The following is a 20,752-nucleotide window of genomic DNA, read 5'->3' on the forward strand; positions in this document are numbered from 1 at the left end:
GAAAGCTATGGAGGAGGTTACAATCGAGGTCGAGGCAGAGGCGGTCGCTCAAATTGGCGAGGGCGAGGACGTGGCCGCAACAGATCATCGTTTCAAAGTCAAAGGGAAGCGTATAGACAATGACTAAGTAGAGATGCTTCTCATATTACATGCTTTAAGTATGATAAACTTGGACATTACGCCTCTGATTGTCCGGATAAAACACATAAGCTCCAAGAAACAGTCGAGAAGAAGGATGAAGATACTCAAGAAGCTGATGAATTGATGGTTCACGAAGTAGTCTACCTCAACGAGAATAAGGTTAACCCTACTGTATTTGAAGCTGACCTAGATACAGAGGATGTGTGGTATCTCGACAATGGAGCAAGTAACCACATGTGTGGGAATCGAACATTCTTCTCGGACATCGATGAAACCATTACCGGTAAGGTCAGTTTCGGGGATGACTCACGGATCAATATAAAGGTCAAAGGTTCGATCCGTTTCGTCTTTGAAGGAGGAGAGAAGAAGGTCTTGAGTAATGTGTATTACATATCGGGATTAAGAAGCAATATTGTAAGCTTGGGGTAAGCTACTGAAGTAGGATGCGAAGTTCGTATGAAAGACAACACACTAACGTTGTTTGATCAAAACGGAGGAGTAATGATTCGTACAACAAGGACCAGAAACCGGCTTTACAAGGTACGTTTGTCGGTAGATCGTATGCATTATTTGAAGATAGAATCTGCAACCGAGTCATCTATGTGGCATGCTCGCCTTGGTCACGTAAATATGACCACACTAAAGCTAGTGGTGAACAAGAGACTTGTTACCGGGATACCTAATGTGGAGATGCAGAAAGAAACTTGTGTATCGTGCCTACTTGGTAAGCAAGCTAGGAAACCCTTCCCGCAAGCAACATCCTTTAGGGCCTCTAGTCCACTTGAGTTGATTCATGGAGACCTTTGCGGCCCAATCTCCCCACCAACACCGGCTGAAAGAAGATACATATTTGTACTCATAGATGATTACACTAGATATATGTGGACAATACTTCTAAAGAACAAGAGTGAGGCGCTTGAAAAATTTAAAAGGTTCAAATTGCTTGCCGAACAAGAAACACAAAGCAAGATTAAGGTGTTTCGAACTGACAGAGGTGGAGAATTTATGTCCCATGAGTTTCAAATCTACTGTGACAAGAATGGCATTCAACGACACTTAACAGAGCCATACTCGCCTCAACAGAACGGTGTGGTAGAACGACGTAACCGGACGCTTTTGGAGATGACGAGAAGTGTGCTGAAACATATGCATGTGCCCAATACACTGTGGGGTGAGGCCGTGAGGCACTCCACCTACCTGATCAATCGTCTTGCAATACAGGCTTTGGATGAGAGAACTCCGTACGAGATGTTGCGATCAAGAAAGCCAAGTCTTGGGCACCTAAAAGTGTTCAGGTGTGTTTGTTATGCAAGAACCGAAGCACCGGGAAGAAAGAAGCTCGACGACTGAGCAAGAATCCTTGTCCACATGGGAACTGAACCGGGCTCAAAGGATTATCGACTCCTTAATCCATCAAATAATTGGATTGTAGTAAGCCGTGATGTCGTCTTTAGCGAAGAAAAGGAGTGGAGTTGGAATGAAACAGAGCAAACAGAGCATGCCAAGCCGGGAGAGTTCTCTGTCAAGTTGAGACAAATAAGCAATCCGTCTGGGGAGCAAGTGACTACTTCAGAAGATGATGATGTCGTTGCCATAGATGATGAAGACCATATCGAGCTCAAGGACGAAGAGGATGACTCTCAACCGTTAAGAAGATCACAACGTATAAGTACGAAACCTTCTTACCTTGATGATTACGTTTTACTGGCCGAGATTGAAAGTGAGCGACTATTGATGGTGATAAATGAGGAGCCATGGAACTATACTGAAGCCAAGAAGTTAAAAGTCTGGGTTGATGCTTGCAAAGACGAAATCTTCTCTATAGAGAAGAATAACACATGGGATCTCGTTGAGCTACCATCCGGCGTAGAACCTATAGGTCTTAAATGGGTATTTAAGATAAAACGTAATACCGATGGAAGTATCAACAAGTTTAAAGCTCGGTTAGTGGCCAAAGGATACGTCCAAAGGCATGGAATTGATTATGACGAGGTGTTTGCACCAGTGGCTAAAGTTGAAACGATTCATTTGATCATCGCCTTGGCTGCATCTCATGGGGGGGAGATTCATCACCTTGATGTTAAGACAGCATTCCTACATGGAGAATTGAAAGAAGAAGTGTATGTAGTACAACCTGATGGCTTCGTCATTAAGGGTCAAGAAGCTAAAGTCTACAAACTTAAAAAGGCTCTTTATGGCCTGCGCCAAGCCCCGAGGGCCTGGAACGTAAAGCTGAATAAGATCTTGCGTGAATTAAACTTTCACCGATGTTCAAAAGAGCCATCGTTGTACAGGAAGGAAGAACGTGACCAGCTCCTTATTGTGGCTGTGTATGTGGACGATCTACTTATTACGGGTTCATCACTTCAACCGATACAAGACTTCAAGACTGAGATGGCAACTAAGTTTGAGATGAGTGATCTTGGTAAGCTAACCTATTACTTGGGAATAGAAGTTCATCAAGGAGATGATGGCATTGTTCTGAAACAAGAAAGGTATGCACATAAAATTCTTGAAGAAACAGGAATGGGATCGTGCAATGCAACACATGTACCAATGGAGATGAATGCCAAGTTCTCAAAGTCGCCAGATGAAAGAAGCGTCGATGAAAGGGAATATTGTCGAAGCATTGGTTGCCTCAGATACCTACTTCATACTCGGGCTGACTTATCTTTCAGTGTTGGGGTATTGAGTAGGTATATGCAGGACCCGAAAGAGTCTCATGGCACAGCGTTGAAGATGATTCTGCGATACTTGCGTAGAACGTGTTCTCTTGGGCTCAGGTTCTCGCGTGGGAAGAACTTAAAACTCGAAGGTTATAGCAACAGTTCACATAACGTGGACGATGATGATGGCAAGAGTACAACAGGGCATGTATTCTATCTTGGTAATAGTCCTATAACTTGGTGCTCAACAAAACAGGAAATTGTGGCATTGTCTAGTTGTGAAGCTGAGTTCATGGCTGCTACTGAAGCCGCCAAACAAGCTATCTGGCTGCAGGAGTTGTTGAACGAAGTCGTCAATGAAGCTTGCAAGCGTGTGACTATCAAAGTTGACAACAAATCAGCAATAGCATTAACAAGAAATCCAGTGTTCCATGGTCGAAGTAAACACATACATAGGAGGTTTCATTTTATACGAGAATGTGTTGAGAACGAGCAAGTAGAAGTTGAACATGTACCCGAGTGTGAACAGAGAGCCGACATATTGACTAAATCACTTGGAAGGATTAAATTCAAGGAGATAAGAAGTCTTGTTGGAGTTGAGGATGTGAGTGAGTTCAAGCTTAAGGGAAGAGAATGTTGAAGTTAGCTTGAAAGACAATTAAGAAATAAGTTATTTCCTTTTCCTAGTTAGATTGTGATCTAAAGAGATAAGGATCATAATATGTTTTACAATTAGGAATATGATTTGTTTTGTGGTTATATAAGCAATGTCATGTGTAGACATATGCTATGAGTTGTGTGAGTGATTTTGATATTGTGATTGAGAACTTGATTGAATAAGAGAAGGACTTATTATTGATATTGCTTGTGAGATTCTATACTTCCAGAGTATTGGAAGATTGAAGTCAAGATTTAGAGAAGTTTAGCTCGGGATTAGATGATCCTGAGAAATCAAATCTAAACTTTAGAGTGAGTTTTAGCTTAGGATTAGGGTATCTTACAAGATTCCTGTAAAAAAAAATATTGGTGTAAATGCTTTTTTGTTCTACTGTATTGGTCCTATTGGAAAAGAAAAACTTGTGTCTTTTTTATTTTCTGCATTTTATTACTCTTCATTGCACTTATTAGGATCATCTAACCACAGTACTAGACTAACAAACATGCATAATATACATGGCCACTTAAGATAAAAAGTAAAATAAACATATATATATATATACCGATCCACTAGAGAAAAAGGCAGTTTTTAAGGAAATAATTTGATTTTATATTGGTCAGGTTTCAAAAGATTCAAGTCTATGCTTTCTTTATGTGGGGATAAAGAAAAAGAGGAACATACAACATGGGATCCAAAGTCCAAAGAAAGGTCTTTATGGTGAAAGCTTATTGACAAAGAAAAAAAGTGGTGACACACTTTACACTAAATCCAAGTCATTAGATCTTAAAGAGCTTACAACATGACGACATGACGACATCAACAGCATGCACCTCATGATCTCTTCTGCTCCTCTGCATCTAACCCCAGTTACTGTCGTCAATGTAAATACATGTACCGCATATTCATACAGTATCTCTTTCTCTCTATATATATCTATGTGTGCATGGTTCGAGTTAGAAACTGGAAATCTATTAAAATACATATAAGCTATAATGGGTGATCTGCAAATCGTGCCAGCATACAACAAGGTGGAAGCACAGTACGTAGAAATGATGGTGCCATTGTACTCTTACGGTTGTGAGAAGAAAATCAAGAAGGCTCTTTCTCATCTCAAAGGTAACTAATCAATAGTTACTAATGATTTAAATTCCATGCATGTTATGTAGAAGAAGCTTTTATTTATTGTGCATAACTTATTAAACAGGAATATATTCAGTGAAAGTAGACTACTACAAACAGAAGGTGACTGTTTGGGGAATCTGCAACAAGCTTGATGTGTTAGCAATGGTCAAAAAGAAGCGTAAAGAAGCTCGTTTTTGGAACGCTGAGGAGAATGATCAAGAGAGCGTGGATGATACCATCGTCCAGAAAGAAGACACTGTTAAAACTTCGTCTGATTCAGATAAATCATCGGCGTTCTATACGTATTCACCGTCGTCTCCGAGGTTTAAGAGACCTCCTTTGTCACTCATTAGAACATCTTCCTTCACATGGAAAGCTGTGAAGAAAGTCTTCTCTAGATCCATTTCCTTTTGAATCACATTTTCTTCTTATATGAACCTAATAATGGTACAAGAAGTCACGTATCTGTCAGTGTATAAATATCAAATATTGTAGTTGAGAACACTCGTCAGCAACCAATATTTGATGGTAGTTCAGTGGTCATGGCTTTGTTCGTCTATTATATGTTTAAAATCTATGTTTCTGGACATGTTTCTGGACATGTTTCTTTCCTACTATATATAAAATAAGCAGTTCTAGTTGATAAGAGCGCAGCTATAGTGTCTCAGCGATCATTTTGTTGTTTCATGGTCAAATATCATTTTTTGTGGAACAAAACTTGTATCATCCCAGTTGTGGTAAATGTAGAATGAATTAAAAATTAATTTGGAATTGCATATTTCTTTTTGGACACACATCCAATAAAACTCTAGAATTAAATGTTTTTGAGTTAAAGTAGTCAAATGAGAAGTGACCTATCATGAATTGATTCGTGATATTTGGGAAAGATCATATGTAGCTACTTTCAGAGCTTAACATATCTCCCATTGCATAAAATGGAATACACGGACCAAGCAAGTGGGCGTGGAAAACCTATTAGCCGTGGGCAGCCAGGCTTATCAAACTTTCGACACAAGTGTTTATCCACATTCTTGGCTGCCTTTTGTTGATAAATATGAGTTTCAGTCAGTTATATCTCAATTTGAAGAAACAGAGAAGAAGGAACCTAATCTAATGCGATCATGAGAAAGTAGACAGAGATTAAACAACTTAAATTGAACTTGGAACTATACTCTTAAAAGATTTAAGAAAAATCAACCAAGGAATAATGTTCAGTTGCAATAGAAATAGCAGTAAAATCATCAGATAGTCCTCTACTTATGGCTGCTGCTGCTGCTGCTTGTGCTCTTCTTTTTCAGTAAGTTTCCAAACTTTCGGAGCAAAGGCTTCTTCTTTTTCTGCTGTTGTTCCTTTGGAAGCAGACTTCCAGCATCTTCAGCGTGTTCTGCGGAGGAAGACAAGCCATTGCTTAACTGATCAAAGTTTTCACTACCTTCTGCTTTCGATTCATCTTCCTCTTCAGCAAACTCGTGCTCTGACTCTCTCTCTGAAGAAGCTTCTTTCTTCTCTATATGGTATCCTTCCCACGTCTTGAACCCTCCTTCCATGGAGTCTTTATCTTTGTCGTCTTTTGCTACTCCTTCAACGTTGTGAGCTGACCAATGCATTGGTGAGACTTCCACTGGACTTTCTTGTACCTTTTGTTCTCTGGTTCTGTTGGGAGATGGTTCGGTTCTAGTAGTTTCTTCTGTGCACTTGGAACCATTTTCCTCTGAAGATTCTACAGCTTTCAGGACTAAATGATGACCATTTTCATCTGGTTTCTCTTTTCTGGAAGAAGCTTCTTCTAGCAGCGTTGATAACTCTTCGATCTTCTTAAGCGCGGAAGCCTCTCTAGCATTCAGCTCAACGTTATCATGAACTACAGCCTGCAACTCGGTTTCTTTGTCAAGTAGACTCTCTTTCATCTTTGACAACTCTTCTATCTTCTTTGCCGCTGCACCTTCCTGCACCTTAAGCTCTTGATTCTCTTGATTAATTCTTTGAAACTCGTTTTCCTTTTCAACCCAACTCCGCTTGAGAAGTAACAACTCCTCAATCTTCTTCAAGGATAATTCCTCTTTGGCCTTAAGCTCCTCATTTTCATGGAAAACACCCTGCAGCTCCTTCTCTTTATCAAGTAAACTCTGTTTAAGGTGCGTCAACTCTTCAATCTTCTGAACCGATGAGGCTGCTTCGGCCTTGAGCTTCTCATTCTCGACGATTGCATTCTTCAGCTCGTTTTCTTTCTCAACCAAGTTTTGTTTAAGATCAGACAACTCCTCTATTGTCTTAAGCGATGAAGCCGTTTCAGATTTGAGCTTCTCATTCTCGCAGACAACACTCTGTAACTCACTCTCTTTCACGAGCAAGCTTTTATTGAGATCTGAAAGCTCTTCGATCTTCTTTTGGGATAGAGAGTCCTTGGCTTTAAGGTCCTCAATCTCAAGGACCATACCATCAAGCTCATTTTCTTTATCGACAATACTCTCTTGCAGCATCGCTAACTCTTCAATCTTCTTGAGATAAGCAGCCTCTCTTTCTCTAAGCTCTTCGTTTTCTTGAGTAGAACTCTGGAGTTTGGTTTCTATGTCAGCAACGGTTTCGGTTAACTTCGACAACTCTTCAATCTTCTTATGATAAGAAGTCTCCCTTTCTCTTAACTCTTCATTTGCCTGAAAGGCGGATATCAGTTTGGCTTCTTCGTCGGCTAATCTCTCATTCAACAATGACAACTCCTCCATCTTCTTGATATATTCAGCCTCCATTTCTTTGAGCACCTTAACTTCTTGAATGGTGCTCTGCAACTTCGTTTCTTTATCAGCCAATTTCTCATTCACTGCCGACAACTCTTCAATCTTCTTCAGGCAAACAAGCTCCCTTGTTCTAAGCTCCTCAGCTTCTTGGACAAGGATCAACAGTTTGTTTTCTGTGTCAACCAAGCTTACATTCGCCGCTGACAACTCTTCGATCTTCTTGAGATAATCAATCTCCTTCACTCTGAGATCTTCCGCTTCATGAACAAAGCCCTGCAGTTTTGTTTCTTTGTCCACCAAGCTTTCATTCACCTTTGACAGCTCATCTATTTTTGCCAGAGAAGAAACCTCTATTTCCCTGAGCTTTTTGGTCTCTTCGGCAGCGTTCTTTAGCTCGTTGTCTTTCTCCAGCAAGCTCTCTTTAAGTTTCATGCTTTCAGCTTTACCTTTTTCAACTCTTTCCTGCAGATCCTTAAGCTCCTCTTCAAGCTCCTTGAGATTCTTTTTCGTATTGGCTTCCTCTTCTTTTGCTTTCTCCGCCTCAGTTTCCTTAAGATTAAGCAAATTCTCCACCTTGCTAAGTTCTCCCTGCACAGAGACCTTCTCATCTTCTGATTTCTTCGCACAGGCCATCAAATGAAGCTCTTGCTTTTCCCACTCAGTCTTCGAATTGACAATTTCATTCTGAGTGTCTTCCATACTTCTTTTCAAGCTTTCAATTTCGGTTCTTGCATCTTCGAGAACCTTTTCATATTTCTCATTCGTCTCTTTAGCAGCCAACTTCAAACTTTCAATCTGGCTTCCACAACGATCAACCTCTGCTTGACATGCCAAGAGCTTCTCCTTAGCTTCCTTTGCTTCCATAGATACTTCCTGCAGATCCAAAGCTAACCTTTCCATAGCTTTCTTGCTTTCCTCTTCTTCCTTCTTACAGTTCTCCAACTCTTTCTCAAGTTCCGTTTTTTCGTTCAATAGATTCTCAGCATGTGATGCTGCAGTCGTCTCATTCTCCAAAGCTCTAACCTTCTCCTCTTTTGCGGTTGTAAGGTCAGACTTCATCGACTCAACAACCTTTTCAAGCTTAGAAGTTTCTTCCTTTAAAACGCAAACCTGGCCTTGTGATTCCTCAAGATCTTTCTCCTGCCTTGCAACCGTCTTCACCAGCGACTCAATCTTTTCTTTTAACGCAGCATTATCCATCTCCACCTCATGAAGCGCATGCCTGTTTTCCTCCAGCTGCGTCATAGCCGAGTCCAAAGACTCAGAAGAAGATTCCTTCAACTTGTTTGATTCTTCAACTTGCTTCTCAAGTTTATCAACCTCCTCCTTCAGCTCAGCTGCTAAGTTATTAGCACAAGATTCAACCATTTTAGCAGCTTCGAGATCCACATGGAGCTGTTCGATGGACTCTTCTTGATCCTTCAGAGTATTCTCAAGTATGCTTACATTCTCAAGCTTCCCTCTCAACATCTCAATCTCTGATTTCAGTTTACACACAACCTCATCTCCTTCATCACCTTTCTTCGCTTCCTCTGAGCCAAGCAACGCCTTCAACTGGCTTAACTCAGAGGAAAGAATCTCCGCCTTCTCAGCCTGCATTTCAGCAATCTTCGTTGCTTCCTCGGCATGGCTCAGCGCCTTGTTTTTAGCATCAGCAGTCATAGCCAACTCTTGCTGAATTCTCTGGAGCTCTTCCGTGGTAGAGAGAAGCGCTGAGATGTCCAACGCATGCTGGCTTCTTATAGACTCAACCTCTTTCTTCCACGAGGCTTCCTTTTTGTGAACAGATTCGATCCCCGCCTGTTCTAACTCAACGGCTCGAAACTTCTCAATCTCGGAGCTCTCCTCTGCACGCTGCTGAGCCGCCAATGCCTCCTTGAGTTTCTCGTTAGCTTCTTTGTTGAGCTTCTCGAAGCCTTTGAGATCGTCAAGAGCTTTGGCTTTGTCTTTCTTGAGCACTGCTATTTGCTCATTAGCTTTCCTCAAATCCTCTTGGATCTGATTCAGCTGAGCCTGTAGCTCAAGTCCCTTCCCTAACCGTGACTGCGACTTCTGAAACACCAAAAAAAGAAGAAATAAATCAGTTAAAAATAGTCTTTCCAAATTTGGAATATTAGAAAGAGAAGGTTGACTTGCCTCAGGAGGAGTGGGAACTCTTGCAGTTCTGCGATCAGGAGTAGGCTTGGAGTTAACAGATTGTGATGCCTCGGGAGGAGTAGGAACTCTTGCAGTTCTACGATCAGGAGTAGGCTTGGAGTTAACAGATTGTGGGGAACGGTCTAGTGAGAGACGAGTGCTGTGCAGTGAAGATGGCGAACTGCCATCTGATTTAGTTCCTCCTGTTGTTCTATTTAGTCTTGGTGGTGGCGGTGATGGTTTGCTACGAGGAGTCTCCATTAAACCAGTTCTGCATTATCAGAAAGGTACAATGTCACAATCACATTAATGGGCAATAATGGAAACAAACAGACAGACAATCATGGTTTGTATTGCTAGGATCCATCTCAGTTAAGAGATCTACTAATAAGCATCTAAAATGAACAAATGTACTTCAGTTATATCAAGAAAGCATATTTTTAGACAGTACATTGAATGATCTGACAAAGTGACAGAACATATTGCAGAATTCACAGTGACCAAATTAAAGATTAAGACTTTTTTTAAAGACAAGCAAGTCTACAAGTGACTCCAATTTTGTGCAAGATCCAAACCAGATTTTTGGAAAAGAAAAGTTCAGATAAAATTGAATGCAACAAATAGAAAACAGATCACTATATATTCCCAGAAGAAGCTGCCCAGAGAGAATGTGACCCACACAGAATCCAAAAAAAAAAACCAGAACTACAATTCCGACAAAGAAAACAGAAGACAGCATCTCCGATCCAATTATCTTCCAAGTTCAGCTAGTTTGGACCTTCTAGAAAGTACAAACAAACAGACAAAAAAAACACAAAAGAGAAGGAAAAAAATCATACTTGGTTCTGGATGCCATAGTTGCTGAAAAAAAGATCACAAGGAGCCAGATAGATTTGGAAACTCAGAACAGAAGAAAATAGGAAAGTGCCGAGAAATCTCAGGCTGCTAGATCTCCGGCATTGCTAGTAAACAGAAACCCACAGATCGGTTATGGTCTCTTCTTCACTGGGTCAGATTGCTTCTCCAGAAAGTCTTCAACTTTTTAGGCAAAAAGAACAAAAGAGATTCAGAGTAGTAGTAGGAGAAGTATTTTGGTAGTGGGGTTAATGGTGTTCTCAGAGTGGTGGTACCCCTCTCTCTCTCGTCTTTTTCTTTCACTTTCCCGGTTTAATTTTTTCAATTAACAAAATAAAAAAATACGTGTCAAATTACGGAAATGACTATGGCTTAAAGTTATTGCATTTGCCTGTATTAAAGGGAATGAAAATAATAATAACAACAATAAAGTGATGTGTGTTGTGGACCTAACATATATGAATGGTCGTTGCTCATAATGTGGGCAGCAGAGAAGAAAAATCTCAAAACTCCAGCGATCTGATTTACAAATCTTGAGATCCATTTTGAAGTCCTCATGTGGACTGCATGTGCCTTTTAATGATTTGTTTATTTTTACAATAATTCATTCATACAACTCATACATTATTATCAATTCAGATTCTTTTTGCTCCTTGTGAATTTGTGTGTGTAGTGTAAGTATTTTATGTATTGGAGGAGGCCATCTAGTGTATACATGTTTGATTATTTTGTTAAGGAAACACATATATGGATTTGAAACCATTTAGAATAAACTAACTTTTAGTTTTGTAAACAATGCCAGCTTAGATGATCTTTAGTTCTCTTTGGTATGTCGACATATATGTAAATGAAGAAATCTTCTTGGTTTAGCATTATCTTTTTGTGATTAACTGATTAACACTGGAAGTGGAAGCTGTTAACTTTAGTCAAAAATGACGATAGTTTTAAAAATCTTGTTTGAAATGTTCAAAAATAATGATAATAGTATAGTTTAACATCAATATCCTGTGTGTTGATTCTGTTTGCACCTAATCTTTATACCTTTTCGTAAAGTTAATCATGTGATTGAAAGATGTTTTTTTTTCAAGAAAAGAATACAATTACGAATGAAGTTAAGTAACAAAATCAAAATCACACTATTCATTTATCTTTGATCATTCTGATTTGTAAACTTAGAACGCACGTCAAAATTGGGGTTAGTTAAAGACTTTTATTCGTTTACTTTATCGTCTCTCAGATGAGATTTCCCTTTCCCATATAAATCAAATTGTTGGTTCAGCTGTTGATCGTTTGATGGGAACATAAAAATATTGTATAGTTTCGACTTTCGAGTTCATGAAGCATTTATTATCATTTTTCGTTGTAATTAGACGAATCATGAAACTTCAAGTATAACTTTTGTTGCCCAAGTTTTAAGTCCATTAAGATTATTGTCGTAAGATAACTAACTATGGGCCCAACGGTTCAGAAAGAAAGAGAGGCCCATTTCTACAGAAGTAATATACCATTTCTCCCACATCGCTAAGCCGAAAAGAAGAAGCTGCGTTTATATAGCTACAGAGTCATGAAGAGGGTTGTCCCTTCGGGGACATCCGATAAAATTGGAACGATACAGAGAAGATTAGCATGGCCCCTGCGCAAGGATGACACGCACAAATCGAGAAATGGTCCAAATTTTTTTTTTCCTTAAAAATTTCCAAAATCGATTTCTTCTTCTGGGTTTTCTTCGATTTTCTTTTTTTCTTTTGCCTGAAAAACCTGTGTCTTCGATGACTAAAGCAGTCTAAATCAGTTCGTTGCCGGAGATCCGATGGTCGGAAACGATGTTCTACTCTACGCCTCTGTTACTTTTATTTAGAAATTCCGGCGACAATGTGTGAACTAAGCTCATCCGGTTAAAAGGAAAATATAAATTCATCCGGTTAGTTTATCGGTTCGAATAAGCCGTCAGATCTGATTCATGTGCATTTTAGCTCTGAAAGCTAAACCTTCGTTATGGCTCCAATCCAATGTTAACCGGAGAAGTTTAGGATGTGAACTTTTAGCCAAAATTGTAATTATCTTTAAAAAAAACATAATTTCTTGACCAAGACTAAAACTAATTTGATTTCAGGATGGATATATTATCAGAAGAACCATGATCGATTAAATCATAAATCCAAAAAGTTTCATACTTGTTGGAAACACTTGCGTATTTATATGTTGTGAATGAAAAGAGGCCTATATACAAAAAATGTTACATACAACAAATATTCCAAAATGTTTCCACTGAATGAAGAAGAGATGATTACAAGTCATTTTGCAAAAGCACCACCACTGCCACATAGAAACAAAAGAATCATTGAAAAGCTAGAGAGATGATTTGGATCAAGACCCAACATCAGTTCGAACACCAGAACTTTTGAGAAGGAACTCATGTGAGCGAGCCAGCCTAACAGCGTCTTGAACCCTAAGCCTGGTTCCTTGTTGACCAACCACAGTGGCTGCAATCGTAGCTGCCAAGTCTCCCATTCCTTTCAAGTCAGTGACACCTCTCAAGATACCGTATAAGATCCCCGAAGCGTAAGCATCTCCAGCGCCGCACGTGTCAACCGGAACGCACGGGGACGGAGGAATGTATATGGCCTCTCCTTTAACTCCAATGTATGACCCGTTGATTCCGTCGGTCACTGAAACAAATGGGACAAAGTGGCTCAAGTACCTTGTCGCTGAGATTGGGCTCTCGTCTGCGGAGAAGTGACAGAAAGCTCTTGCTTCATCGCTGTTTGCAAATATAATATCTGCATAGTTGCCCACAATGTCCCTGAATCAAACAACAAGTTCACCAAATTTTAGATTCTAGCTACAAGAGCAAATAGACACAAGAATGGATTGAAGCAAAAGAAAGCTCACCAGAAGTCATCGTAATGCCTCTCTATGCAAGACACATCTGATGCAGTCACAGCAACAAGTGCTCCGTTTCTGTGGGCTTCTTCGCAGGCTTTTGTTATGGTTCTAATAGTATCAGGAAGCTCAAACAGATAGCCTTCCACAACAACGACATTTGTCTTGGATATCAAACTAGCCAAGCAAGAATCATAATTAACGACTGAAGATGTCCCCTGACAAATTAATACCAAATTGGGGTTTGTTGTTTAGTAATAAGCAGCAAACATTTGGATACTCAACGTGTTGCAATAAGAAATGGTACCTGATAGGCAAGCATAGTACGTTGTGCGTCAGGAGTGGTGAGAACTATTACTGTTCCAGTTGTTCCATCCATGATTGGAGCAGATAGAAAATTTACATTTGCTTGTCGTAGTTTAGTCCTATAGAACACATTATGGACTGCCCTCTTGTTAGTAATTTAAACCAAACACAAGTAAAAAAAAAAAGAAAGAATCATAAGAACTAACCCCAATACACAAGCTGAACAAACTATAGTCTAGTCTAGTGATTGACATAGATCAACCACCAAAATGTGAAACTGATCATCAGATCCATTGAATGATTGATAGTCTAATTCTAACATAATATATAACCTTCACTTCCAACAATGAAGAGAAGAAGAAAGTTGTGTACCTGTAAAAACTACCGAGAGGGTCACCAGCAATACTGCCTGCCATAGCGACATTTAAAGGGCGGTCACTGATGGAACGACAACCTAGTCTAGCCAAAGCAACAAGAGTGTTGGACAATGACCCTCCAGCCGCAGCCTTATAGGTGCAGCCATCCATTGCTTGTAAGACTCTACCCCTCTCCTCGTGATTTATAAGCTTCCTCGTTCCCTTTTGTAAGCCTAGTTTCTTTAGGAAGTCATCGTCCACAACTCCAGAGAAATCTACCTAAAACACAACAGACAGATAAAGCTAAAACTTTTATTGTGTGTTCAATGATATGTAGGCAGGAAAGAGACTAACCATGGCTTGGCCGAGACCCAAGACATCCCATCTATCAGGGGAAGAAGGTGAATGGTCATCATGTCCTTGTATCAATTCCTCGTCTTGACCTCCGATTCTCTCGATTTCTCCGTTTCTAGAAACCATTTGCCTCTTCTTATCCGCCGCCGTGGACTCAATCCTCCTCGAGCCTCTGAAACCGCCGAAAAACGAGCTCCCGGTTCTGCTGCTTCCGAGGGCTCCTTTGGGGTGATATAAGGAGTAAATAGAAGAGAGAAAGGAGGCATTTTTAGGAGCGGGGAAGGCGGTAAGAGTGAAGGAAGAAAGAGAGGTAGAGGATTGAATTGGGGATAGGAGAGAAAGTGCCATCGATATATACATAAAGAGTAAAAAACGTTTTCTCTTTCGTCTTTTTTTTTTAGGGATATAAAGAGAGGATGAAGAAGCTCACGTCTCCATGCAACACCCAAGAGGAAGGAACACTAGATAGAAAGTATGGTCTCTGCAACCTCTCTGAGGAGACCACGGTTTGTTTGAGAGGATAAAATGATTTCTTCTTTTTTTAATATTTAAGGATTAGTAATCGTGTTAAGAACAAGTACTCTTTTTTTCATAATGGTCTTGATTTTTGACTATTCAAACTAAATATTCTGAATCAGCATTTTGACCATTCCTCTTATCTTCTTTTTATCCCCAAACTACAATCTTTGCTTAACCTTGAAATTTGAAAAGTTTTAAGTCTTTAAACCCCAACCTTACATTTGTTTCTTCAAACTTGATGCCGCCATATGCCTATGTTTAGCATTTGCTAATTCTTCCTAATTCACACAATATCTTTTTGTACCACTCATTTGTTTGTCTCCTTATCTTATCTGGTTAGTTACCATTTATAGAGAATTCTCTCCACACAAAGTAAAATAAGCAGCAAAGTATTCATTCATTCCCGCCGCAAAAATCTTCAACAAACTAACTTTTCTTTACATCAAACATCAAAACAGAGATAACAAGGTCACAAAAATAAACAAAACCAAAGCTGACGCCAGAAAAAAAAATAAAAAATATTCTCTCTTAGAGTGAGCTACTCCAAAAGACCTCTTAGGACACTGATTCATTTTCTCGAAGAAAGCGGAAATACTAAAACCAAAAAGAAGAAGAAGAGAAGCAAGTATATGCACAATGCTCTAACTCTTAAACCTACAATATGTTTGGGAGCTGCGACTCCAATCTCTGCTGCAACTCTTTCACCTTCTGTTGAAGCTCAATCTTCTGCTCTTTATAGCTCCTAAGCAGATACTCTTTCCCGTCTATCACTTCTTTAAGCTCACTCACTTCCTTTCTCAACCTCTCTATTCTTTCTCCCTCCCTTGATCCCTTCTCCGCTGACTCGTAATTGTTCTCGCTGTCCATAAACCCGTTCCAAGGTGCAACAGGAGATGTCTTGCCATTGCTCACGCTGTGATCAGCGATTGCTTTTCTCAGTCTCTCAACTTCTCTTTCTGATTCGAACAGATCTCTGTTCATCGAGTCTAGCTGTGCCTGGAGATGGCTTGAGTGTGACATCTGCGCGTTATACGAGTTCTGCAGCTCTAGAATCTGTTCCTGCATTTCCAGGATCATGTCGTCACGCCTCTTCAGCTGTTGCCTTAGTTTCTGTATTACTTCTCGTTTGCTGAAGATGTCTGAGCTGGTTTCAGATACGCAAGGAGAATCCGAGCAGGTTGAGTGGTGATTGTATGGTCTAGGGGGAAGTTCCAGGCGATCAGGAGAAGAAGTCCACATGACTCCATTCTCTTTGCTGTATGATGGAGCAGGAACCGTCACAAGAGGCAGTGAAGTGTCAGATACAGATTCCATTTGCTCGTTTGTCTCCTCTTTTCCCTCCACATTCTCAGTTCCTATATACGAAAAAATCTGATGAGATCTGAGTGCTCTTGACTACGTGGATAGAGGAAAAGGATTCAGAGATTTGGATGATGACAAATTTTGTAACCATTGCTAGCATTCATAAACAAGACACAACCGTTGCTGGAGAAAATCTGGTTGATTATTACGTTCAATTAGTACTTAAACGATGACAGACCTTGTAACTAATTTTAGCAATCTATAACATCAAACTGAGAATCCCTAGTTTCCAACTTCATATATGAACAATTGAACATCAAGTGTATGTTCTCTAATCAGCCTTCAAAGACATCATTAGGCAAAGATCATAGACGCTAGAACTATGTAGCATCATTTTACACATTCTTCCAAAGAGGTTTTACTATATCTCACTCACACATCGTTTTCACTTCACATGTTGATGAAAGGAAACCCCAGTAAGAGATGATGCAAAGCCAATATAGTAGCATATAGCATTATTTCTTTTTAGTGGCGCACACAAAGATGTATAAGAAAATTCATCTGTAAGAAAGAAAAAAAAAAAAAGGAAGAGGAAAGTTACAAAGTCAGACCTGGAATGGAGCGGAAGCAGGAATAATCATTATTCTTTGCACAGGAAGACGTGGTGGAGGAGTGCAAACAACAACAACATCTTTGCCTCTCAGATGTTCCATTGGCTGCACAACAAGCTTCCATCAAGATACATTACAAAACATGTGAAGAAGCAGCAACGGAGAGAGGTTAAAGCAAGTACCTTTAAATCCAGGAGAGGCATTAGAGTGATGAGGAGGTTTGAAAAGAGGCGACTGCTTAAGCTTGTAGCCAAAGCGAATGGACAGAGTGCTCAACAAGGCTCCACCTGCAATTAGGATCCAATTAGGCCCTCCTTGACCACAAACTTTCTCAGCTCTCTGATGCTTGGAAAAGCCGTTTCTTGGTGTACTCATTGTAAGTCAAAACATAACCTACATCCACCGAATGCAAGAACACAACAGTATCATCAGCAGAGAAAAAGAGAGAGACAAATAAACCTCATCTACAGTCCACAAACCGACAAACAGTTACCAAAGGAATCAAAAAGCGAAAGGACAGTCCAGGAAGAGTAATCAAGATGTTGACGCCATGATTAGAGAAGAGGATTAAAAGTCTCCCCGAAACGGCAAATATACAAAAGCACAAGGATACTACTTGACTTGAACATGAAGCTAAATTAAAATTATTAAAAAAAAAAACAAACAAACTAGCATTAATATTATTGATAAGAGGCTACTAATTGCTAATCCCTAAACCCTAGAACGACACTAAACATCGCAATCAAGAACAACGAGAGAGAAAATCGAAGGCAGGGAAGGAGGGAAAAAGAAAACTCAAAATCGATTGAGAGAGTGAGTGAGTGAAGAGAGGATTATAATCGCAATATGAACGAACGAACCTCATAAGAAAAATAAATGGAGATTAGAGCTCCATAATCTCCGGCTTTTTGACTTTCAATGTTCAGCTCGCTCTTCTCTCGTCTTTGCAGTTTCTTTAATCAATCGGAGAATATTGATATAAGATTCCGGGAACAATCTGAGTTTTCGGGCGATGATGATTATCGAGAAAAAAAGTTAACTGTAAAACCCAGAAAAGAATGAGAGAGAGAGAGAGAGGTTGAAGAAACAGCGCCTCCCACTCTTTGGCTCATTCCTTCACTGTTTATCGATTTATTATCAAAAAAGAAAATTAAAAAAAAAAAAAAATCTCTAAAGTCACCGCACGCGTACACCACGTCCCATGGATGACGCTCACGGTGGTTAGAGAGTAATTCACCCTCAACACCTTGACTTGTTGTTTATCTATGTGTTAATTATGAGTGTATTCTTTTTCCTAGTTTATACTTTATAGTATGCTCACATTAAAAATACTTTATAGAATAGTCCTGGTGGTGGTGTACAACTAGTGACTGCCAGCTCGATCTTCTATGTGATTAATCATATGATTATCCTAACTGGAAACCTAACAGAGATAGGAGTGTTTGACAACCATTTAGAGTGCCCACATTCTTGAAAACCAAAGGCAAACCAACTTCAACTGAAATTCAACACTTGACCAACTTTTATAAGTCATAAAGACACCAAAGTGTAGAACTTGCAACATTTTCATATATATTCACATCACCAAGATGATTAAAAAAAAAACCCAAGGGATCATCAAATCAGAAATGAGACATCAAGGCATTCAAAATCAAAATTACAGTACTTTTTAAAGTGGGTATTTAACAGTGAGCACATATTTAGTCAGCTTCATTGCTGTTATTAAAATGGGTGTTTAACAAATAACAGTAAGCTCTCTTTTAGACACGTTGAGACCTATGTTAGGACACGGGTTATATGTTATCAATTACTTTGGATTGATTAAGTTGGGCTTTTAATCACACTTGTAAAATAGTTACGTTTTTGGGCCATGAACAAAAGAAAGCCAAAGCCCATTAAAGAGTCCACAAATATATAATCTAAATGAAAAACTCTAAACCATCTTCTCCTGAGCTCCAGTGAAATATGCGGAGGAAAAAAGAATAAGAAGAGGAGGCAGCAGCTCAAGACAAGGGGTGACTGAGAACGCCCTAAACATCATGGTGTTGTGGGATGTCGAAAACAACCGGATTCCGATCAAATATTCAAGATCCGTGCCGTGGGTAAGCAGTTCAAAGCCTTCCTCAATGGCGATGTTGTGATAGAAGCATTCTCAGCCATAAGGGGCATTCTCAGCCATGAGGGGCACTCCTACCCATTGCCATTGAGGAAGGCTTTGAACTGCTTACCCACGGCACGGATCTTGAATACTTGATTAATGAGTTCAACAAAATCGGCAGTGATGTTGAGCATTTCAGAGTTGAATCCGAGGAGAAGCAGGCAGCCGATGAAGCTATCAAGGCAAGGATTGATGAGCTGATTGAACGGTTGGAAATAGACAATAAGCAAGGTAAACAACCAACTTCGGACACTGTTTCCAAAGTATTTCTCATCACTCCTTTGTCTAACATTGCTTTAGTCCTAAATCACCATATGTGTTTGCTTGTTTCCATATGACTGAGTTGTTATGACAGCGGCAAACTTCTTTATCGTTTGCTTGTGCCTGAGTTGTTTGCTTGTTTCATCACCATATGTGTTTGCTTGTTTATCACCATGTGTGTTTGCTTGTTTCATCACCATATCTCATCTGCTTGAAATCTTTCCCCCATCCTGCTACTTTGATGTTCATATGTTGTACGCCTCGGAACTGTGTTTGTAACCGTTTCTCTTTCCCACCCATGAAAAGAAACGTAGAACAGCGTTCCCATGTATCTTGCCGTTACGAAGAACCTCAACTACTAGCTCTGGTTTGAATTTGACTGTCGATTTTTCTAGAGATTCTTGTGTTCTCTCCCATTCTCGGGAGGAGATGATAAGATAAGATGCGACAAATTTCTTGCACATCCATCATGTCAACAGCAGATGAAGCTGGTGAAAGAGGTGAGTGCTGCACTACTTGCGGACGATTATAGTCTTCAAGAAGCTCAGCTCCTCTTCTTGCCTTAGTTCTTGATGGAATTTGCATTTTTTCTGAAGTTCTTTGATATGTTCAATATTCTCCTTTTCGCCGTGTTTCTCCATACAAAGAGATAACCCAAGAAAACATATCATCCCTGATAGCAATCTTGGAGGCGTGCATCTGATTAAGTAGGGCCCTGTTCGTTTGTTCACCCAGGTGATCCATCTGGGTGAAGATGCAAATCGATGTTCGTTTTGTGAATTATAATGCTACATCCAGATGGATCACCTAGATAAATTTTTAAAAACTCATCTCAAATTATCACCCAAATGAAGGTGAGTCTTGATGGTGCATCTGGATGCAGATGCATCTAGTTCAGTCCAAAATGATTAATGACAAAAATGACTTTTTAAAATCAAAATATTATTTTCAAACCGTAAATTCTATTTTCTTGCATATACATTTTTCCGCTATAACCAAAAAATATATTTTCTCGCAAAAACTGAAAAACACACATTCCCGCTAAAACCGCAAGATGCGTTTTTCCGCAAAAAAAACGCAAAATGCACATTTTCATAAAAACACATTTTTCGGTCAAACCAGTAAAATCGCATTTTTCGACCAAAACCGAAAAAACGCATTTTTCCGTCAAAACCGAAAAAACGCATTTTCCCGCCAAACTCCAAAAAAACGCATTTTCCTGCCAAAACTCCAAAAAGCATTTTCCGGCCAAAACCGCAAAAAGCATTTTCTCGCCAAACCCGGAAAACTGCAATTTTTCCACCAAAACCAGAAAAACACAATTTTTCCGCCAAAACCGAAAAAACACATTTTCCCGCCAAAACTGGAAAACAGAATTTTTCCACCAAAACCGGAAAACAGAACTTTTTCGCCAAAACCGGAAAACGCAATTTTCCCGCCAAAACTGGAAAACAGAATTTTCCCGCCAAAACCTAAAATACACAATTTTTCCGCCAAAACCAGAAAACACAATTTTTCCGCCAAAACCGGAAAATAGATTTTTCTCGCCAAAACCGGAAAACAGATTTTTCCCGCCAAAACCGGAAAACATATTTTTCCCGCCAAAACCGGAAAAATGCATTTTCCCGTCAAAACCGAAAAATGCATTTTCCCGTCAAAACCGAAAAATGCATTTTCCCGCCAAAACCG

The 20,752-nt window shown here is 39.7% G+C and overlaps 4 protein-coding genes and 1 pseudogene across 5 annotated transcripts; 1 reads left to right on the forward strand and 4 right to left on the reverse strand.

Annotated features, from left to right (window-relative positions):
* The first annotated feature begins 4,267 nt into the window (after positions 1–4,267).
* On the forward strand, positions 4,268–5,269 carry LOC106297467. 2 transcript variants are annotated; one of them, XM_013733708.1, is made up of 2 exons: positions 4,268–4,581; positions 4,682–5,269. In XM_013733708.1, the coding sequence occupies exons 1-2, from the start codon at positions 4,458–4,460 to the stop codon at positions 4,999–5,001; spliced, it is 444 nt and encodes a 147-aa protein (XP_013589162.1). In that variant the 5' UTR covers positions 4,268–4,457; the 3' UTR covers positions 5,002–5,269. The 2 variants fall into 2 exon arrangements, with proteins under 2 accessions (XP_013589162.1, XP_013589157.1); XM_013733703.1 differs by having other exon boundaries at positions 4,280–4,581; positions 4,670–5,264.
* Positions 5,270–5,717: 448 nt separating this feature from the next.
* LOC106308220 (WEB family protein At4g27595, chloroplastic) lies at positions 5,718–10,583 on the reverse strand. The gene is given in 4 exon segments (XM_013745356.1): positions 5,718–5,940; positions 5,943–9,374; positions 9,459–9,729; positions 10,298–10,583. Coding segments are annotated over 4 exon segments (3,816 nt in total). The 5' UTR covers positions 10,315–10,583; the 3' UTR covers positions 5,718–5,844.
* A 1,935-nt stretch (positions 10,584–12,518) lies between these two features.
* On the reverse strand, positions 12,519–14,740 carry LOC106308227 (uncharacterized sugar kinase slr0537-like). The gene is made up of 5 exons (XM_013745369.1): positions 14,213–14,740; positions 13,875–14,137; positions 13,504–13,621; positions 13,206–13,414; positions 12,519–13,116 (listed from the first exon to the last, which is right to left on the reverse strand). The coding sequence occupies exons 1-5, from the start codon at positions 14,570–14,572 to the stop codon at positions 12,681–12,683; spliced, it is 1,386 nt and encodes a 461-aa protein (XP_013600823.1). The 5' UTR covers positions 14,573–14,740; the 3' UTR covers positions 12,519–12,680.
* Positions 14,741–15,121: 381 nt separating this feature from the next.
* LOC106308234 lies at positions 15,122–17,747 on the reverse strand. The gene is made up of 4 exons (XM_013745380.1): positions 17,505–17,747; positions 16,827–17,037; positions 16,645–16,749; positions 15,122–16,086 (listed from the first exon to the last, which is right to left on the reverse strand). Exons 2-4 carry the CDS (start codon positions 17,017–17,019, stop codon positions 15,386–15,388), a joined length of 999 nt encoding a protein of 332 aa, XP_013600834.1. The 5' UTR covers positions 17,020–17,037; positions 17,505–17,747; the 3' UTR covers positions 15,122–15,385.
* Positions 17,748–19,231: 1,484 nt separating this feature from the next.
* LOC106332352 overlaps positions 19,232–20,752 on the reverse strand; it is a 3,237-nt pseudogene continuing 1,716 nt past the window's right edge.

Source organism: Brassica oleracea, chromosome C1, assembly GCF_000695525.1.
Source record: "Brassica oleracea var. oleracea cultivar TO1000 chromosome C1, BOL, whole genome shotgun sequence".
NCBI lineage: Eukaryota > Viridiplantae > Streptophyta > Magnoliopsida > Brassicales > Brassicaceae > Brassica > Brassica oleracea.

Excerpts from the sequence above, each read along its gene's own strand:
- LOC106308234 (XM_013745380.1), bottom strand. The coding sequence starts at position 17,019 with ATGAGTACACCAAGAAACGGCTTTTCCAAGCATCAGAGAGCTGAGAAA. Across the intron at positions 16,750-16,826 it reads TGCCTCTCCTGGATTTAAAG|CCAATGGAACATCTGAGAGG; the intron begins GTACTTGCTTTA and ends CTTGTTGTGCAG. Across the intron at positions 16,087-16,644 it reads CTGCTTCCGCTCCATTCCAG|GAACTGAGAATGTGGAGGGA; the intron begins GTCTGACTTTGT and ends TTTCGTATATAG.
- LOC106308227 (XM_013745369.1), bottom strand. The coding sequence starts at position 14,572 with ATGTATATATCGATGGCACTTTCTCTCCTATCCCCAATTCAATCCTCT. Across the intron at positions 13,622-13,874 it reads CCTCTCGGTAGTTTTTACAG|GACTAAACTACGACAAGCAA; the intron begins GTACACAACTTT and ends TGTGTTCTATAG. Across the intron at positions 13,415-13,503 it reads GTACTATGCTTGCCTATCAG|GGGACATCTTCAGTCGTTAA; the intron begins GTACCATTTCTT and ends TTAATTTGTCAG.
- LOC106297467 (XM_013733703.1), top strand. The coding sequence starts at position 4,458 with ATGGGTGATCTGCAAATCGTGCCAGCATACAACAAGGTGGAAGCACAG. Across the intron at positions 4,582-4,669 it reads GGCTCTTTCTCATCTCAAAG|GAATATATTCAGTGAAAGTA; the intron begins GTAACTAATCAA and ends CTTATTAAACAG.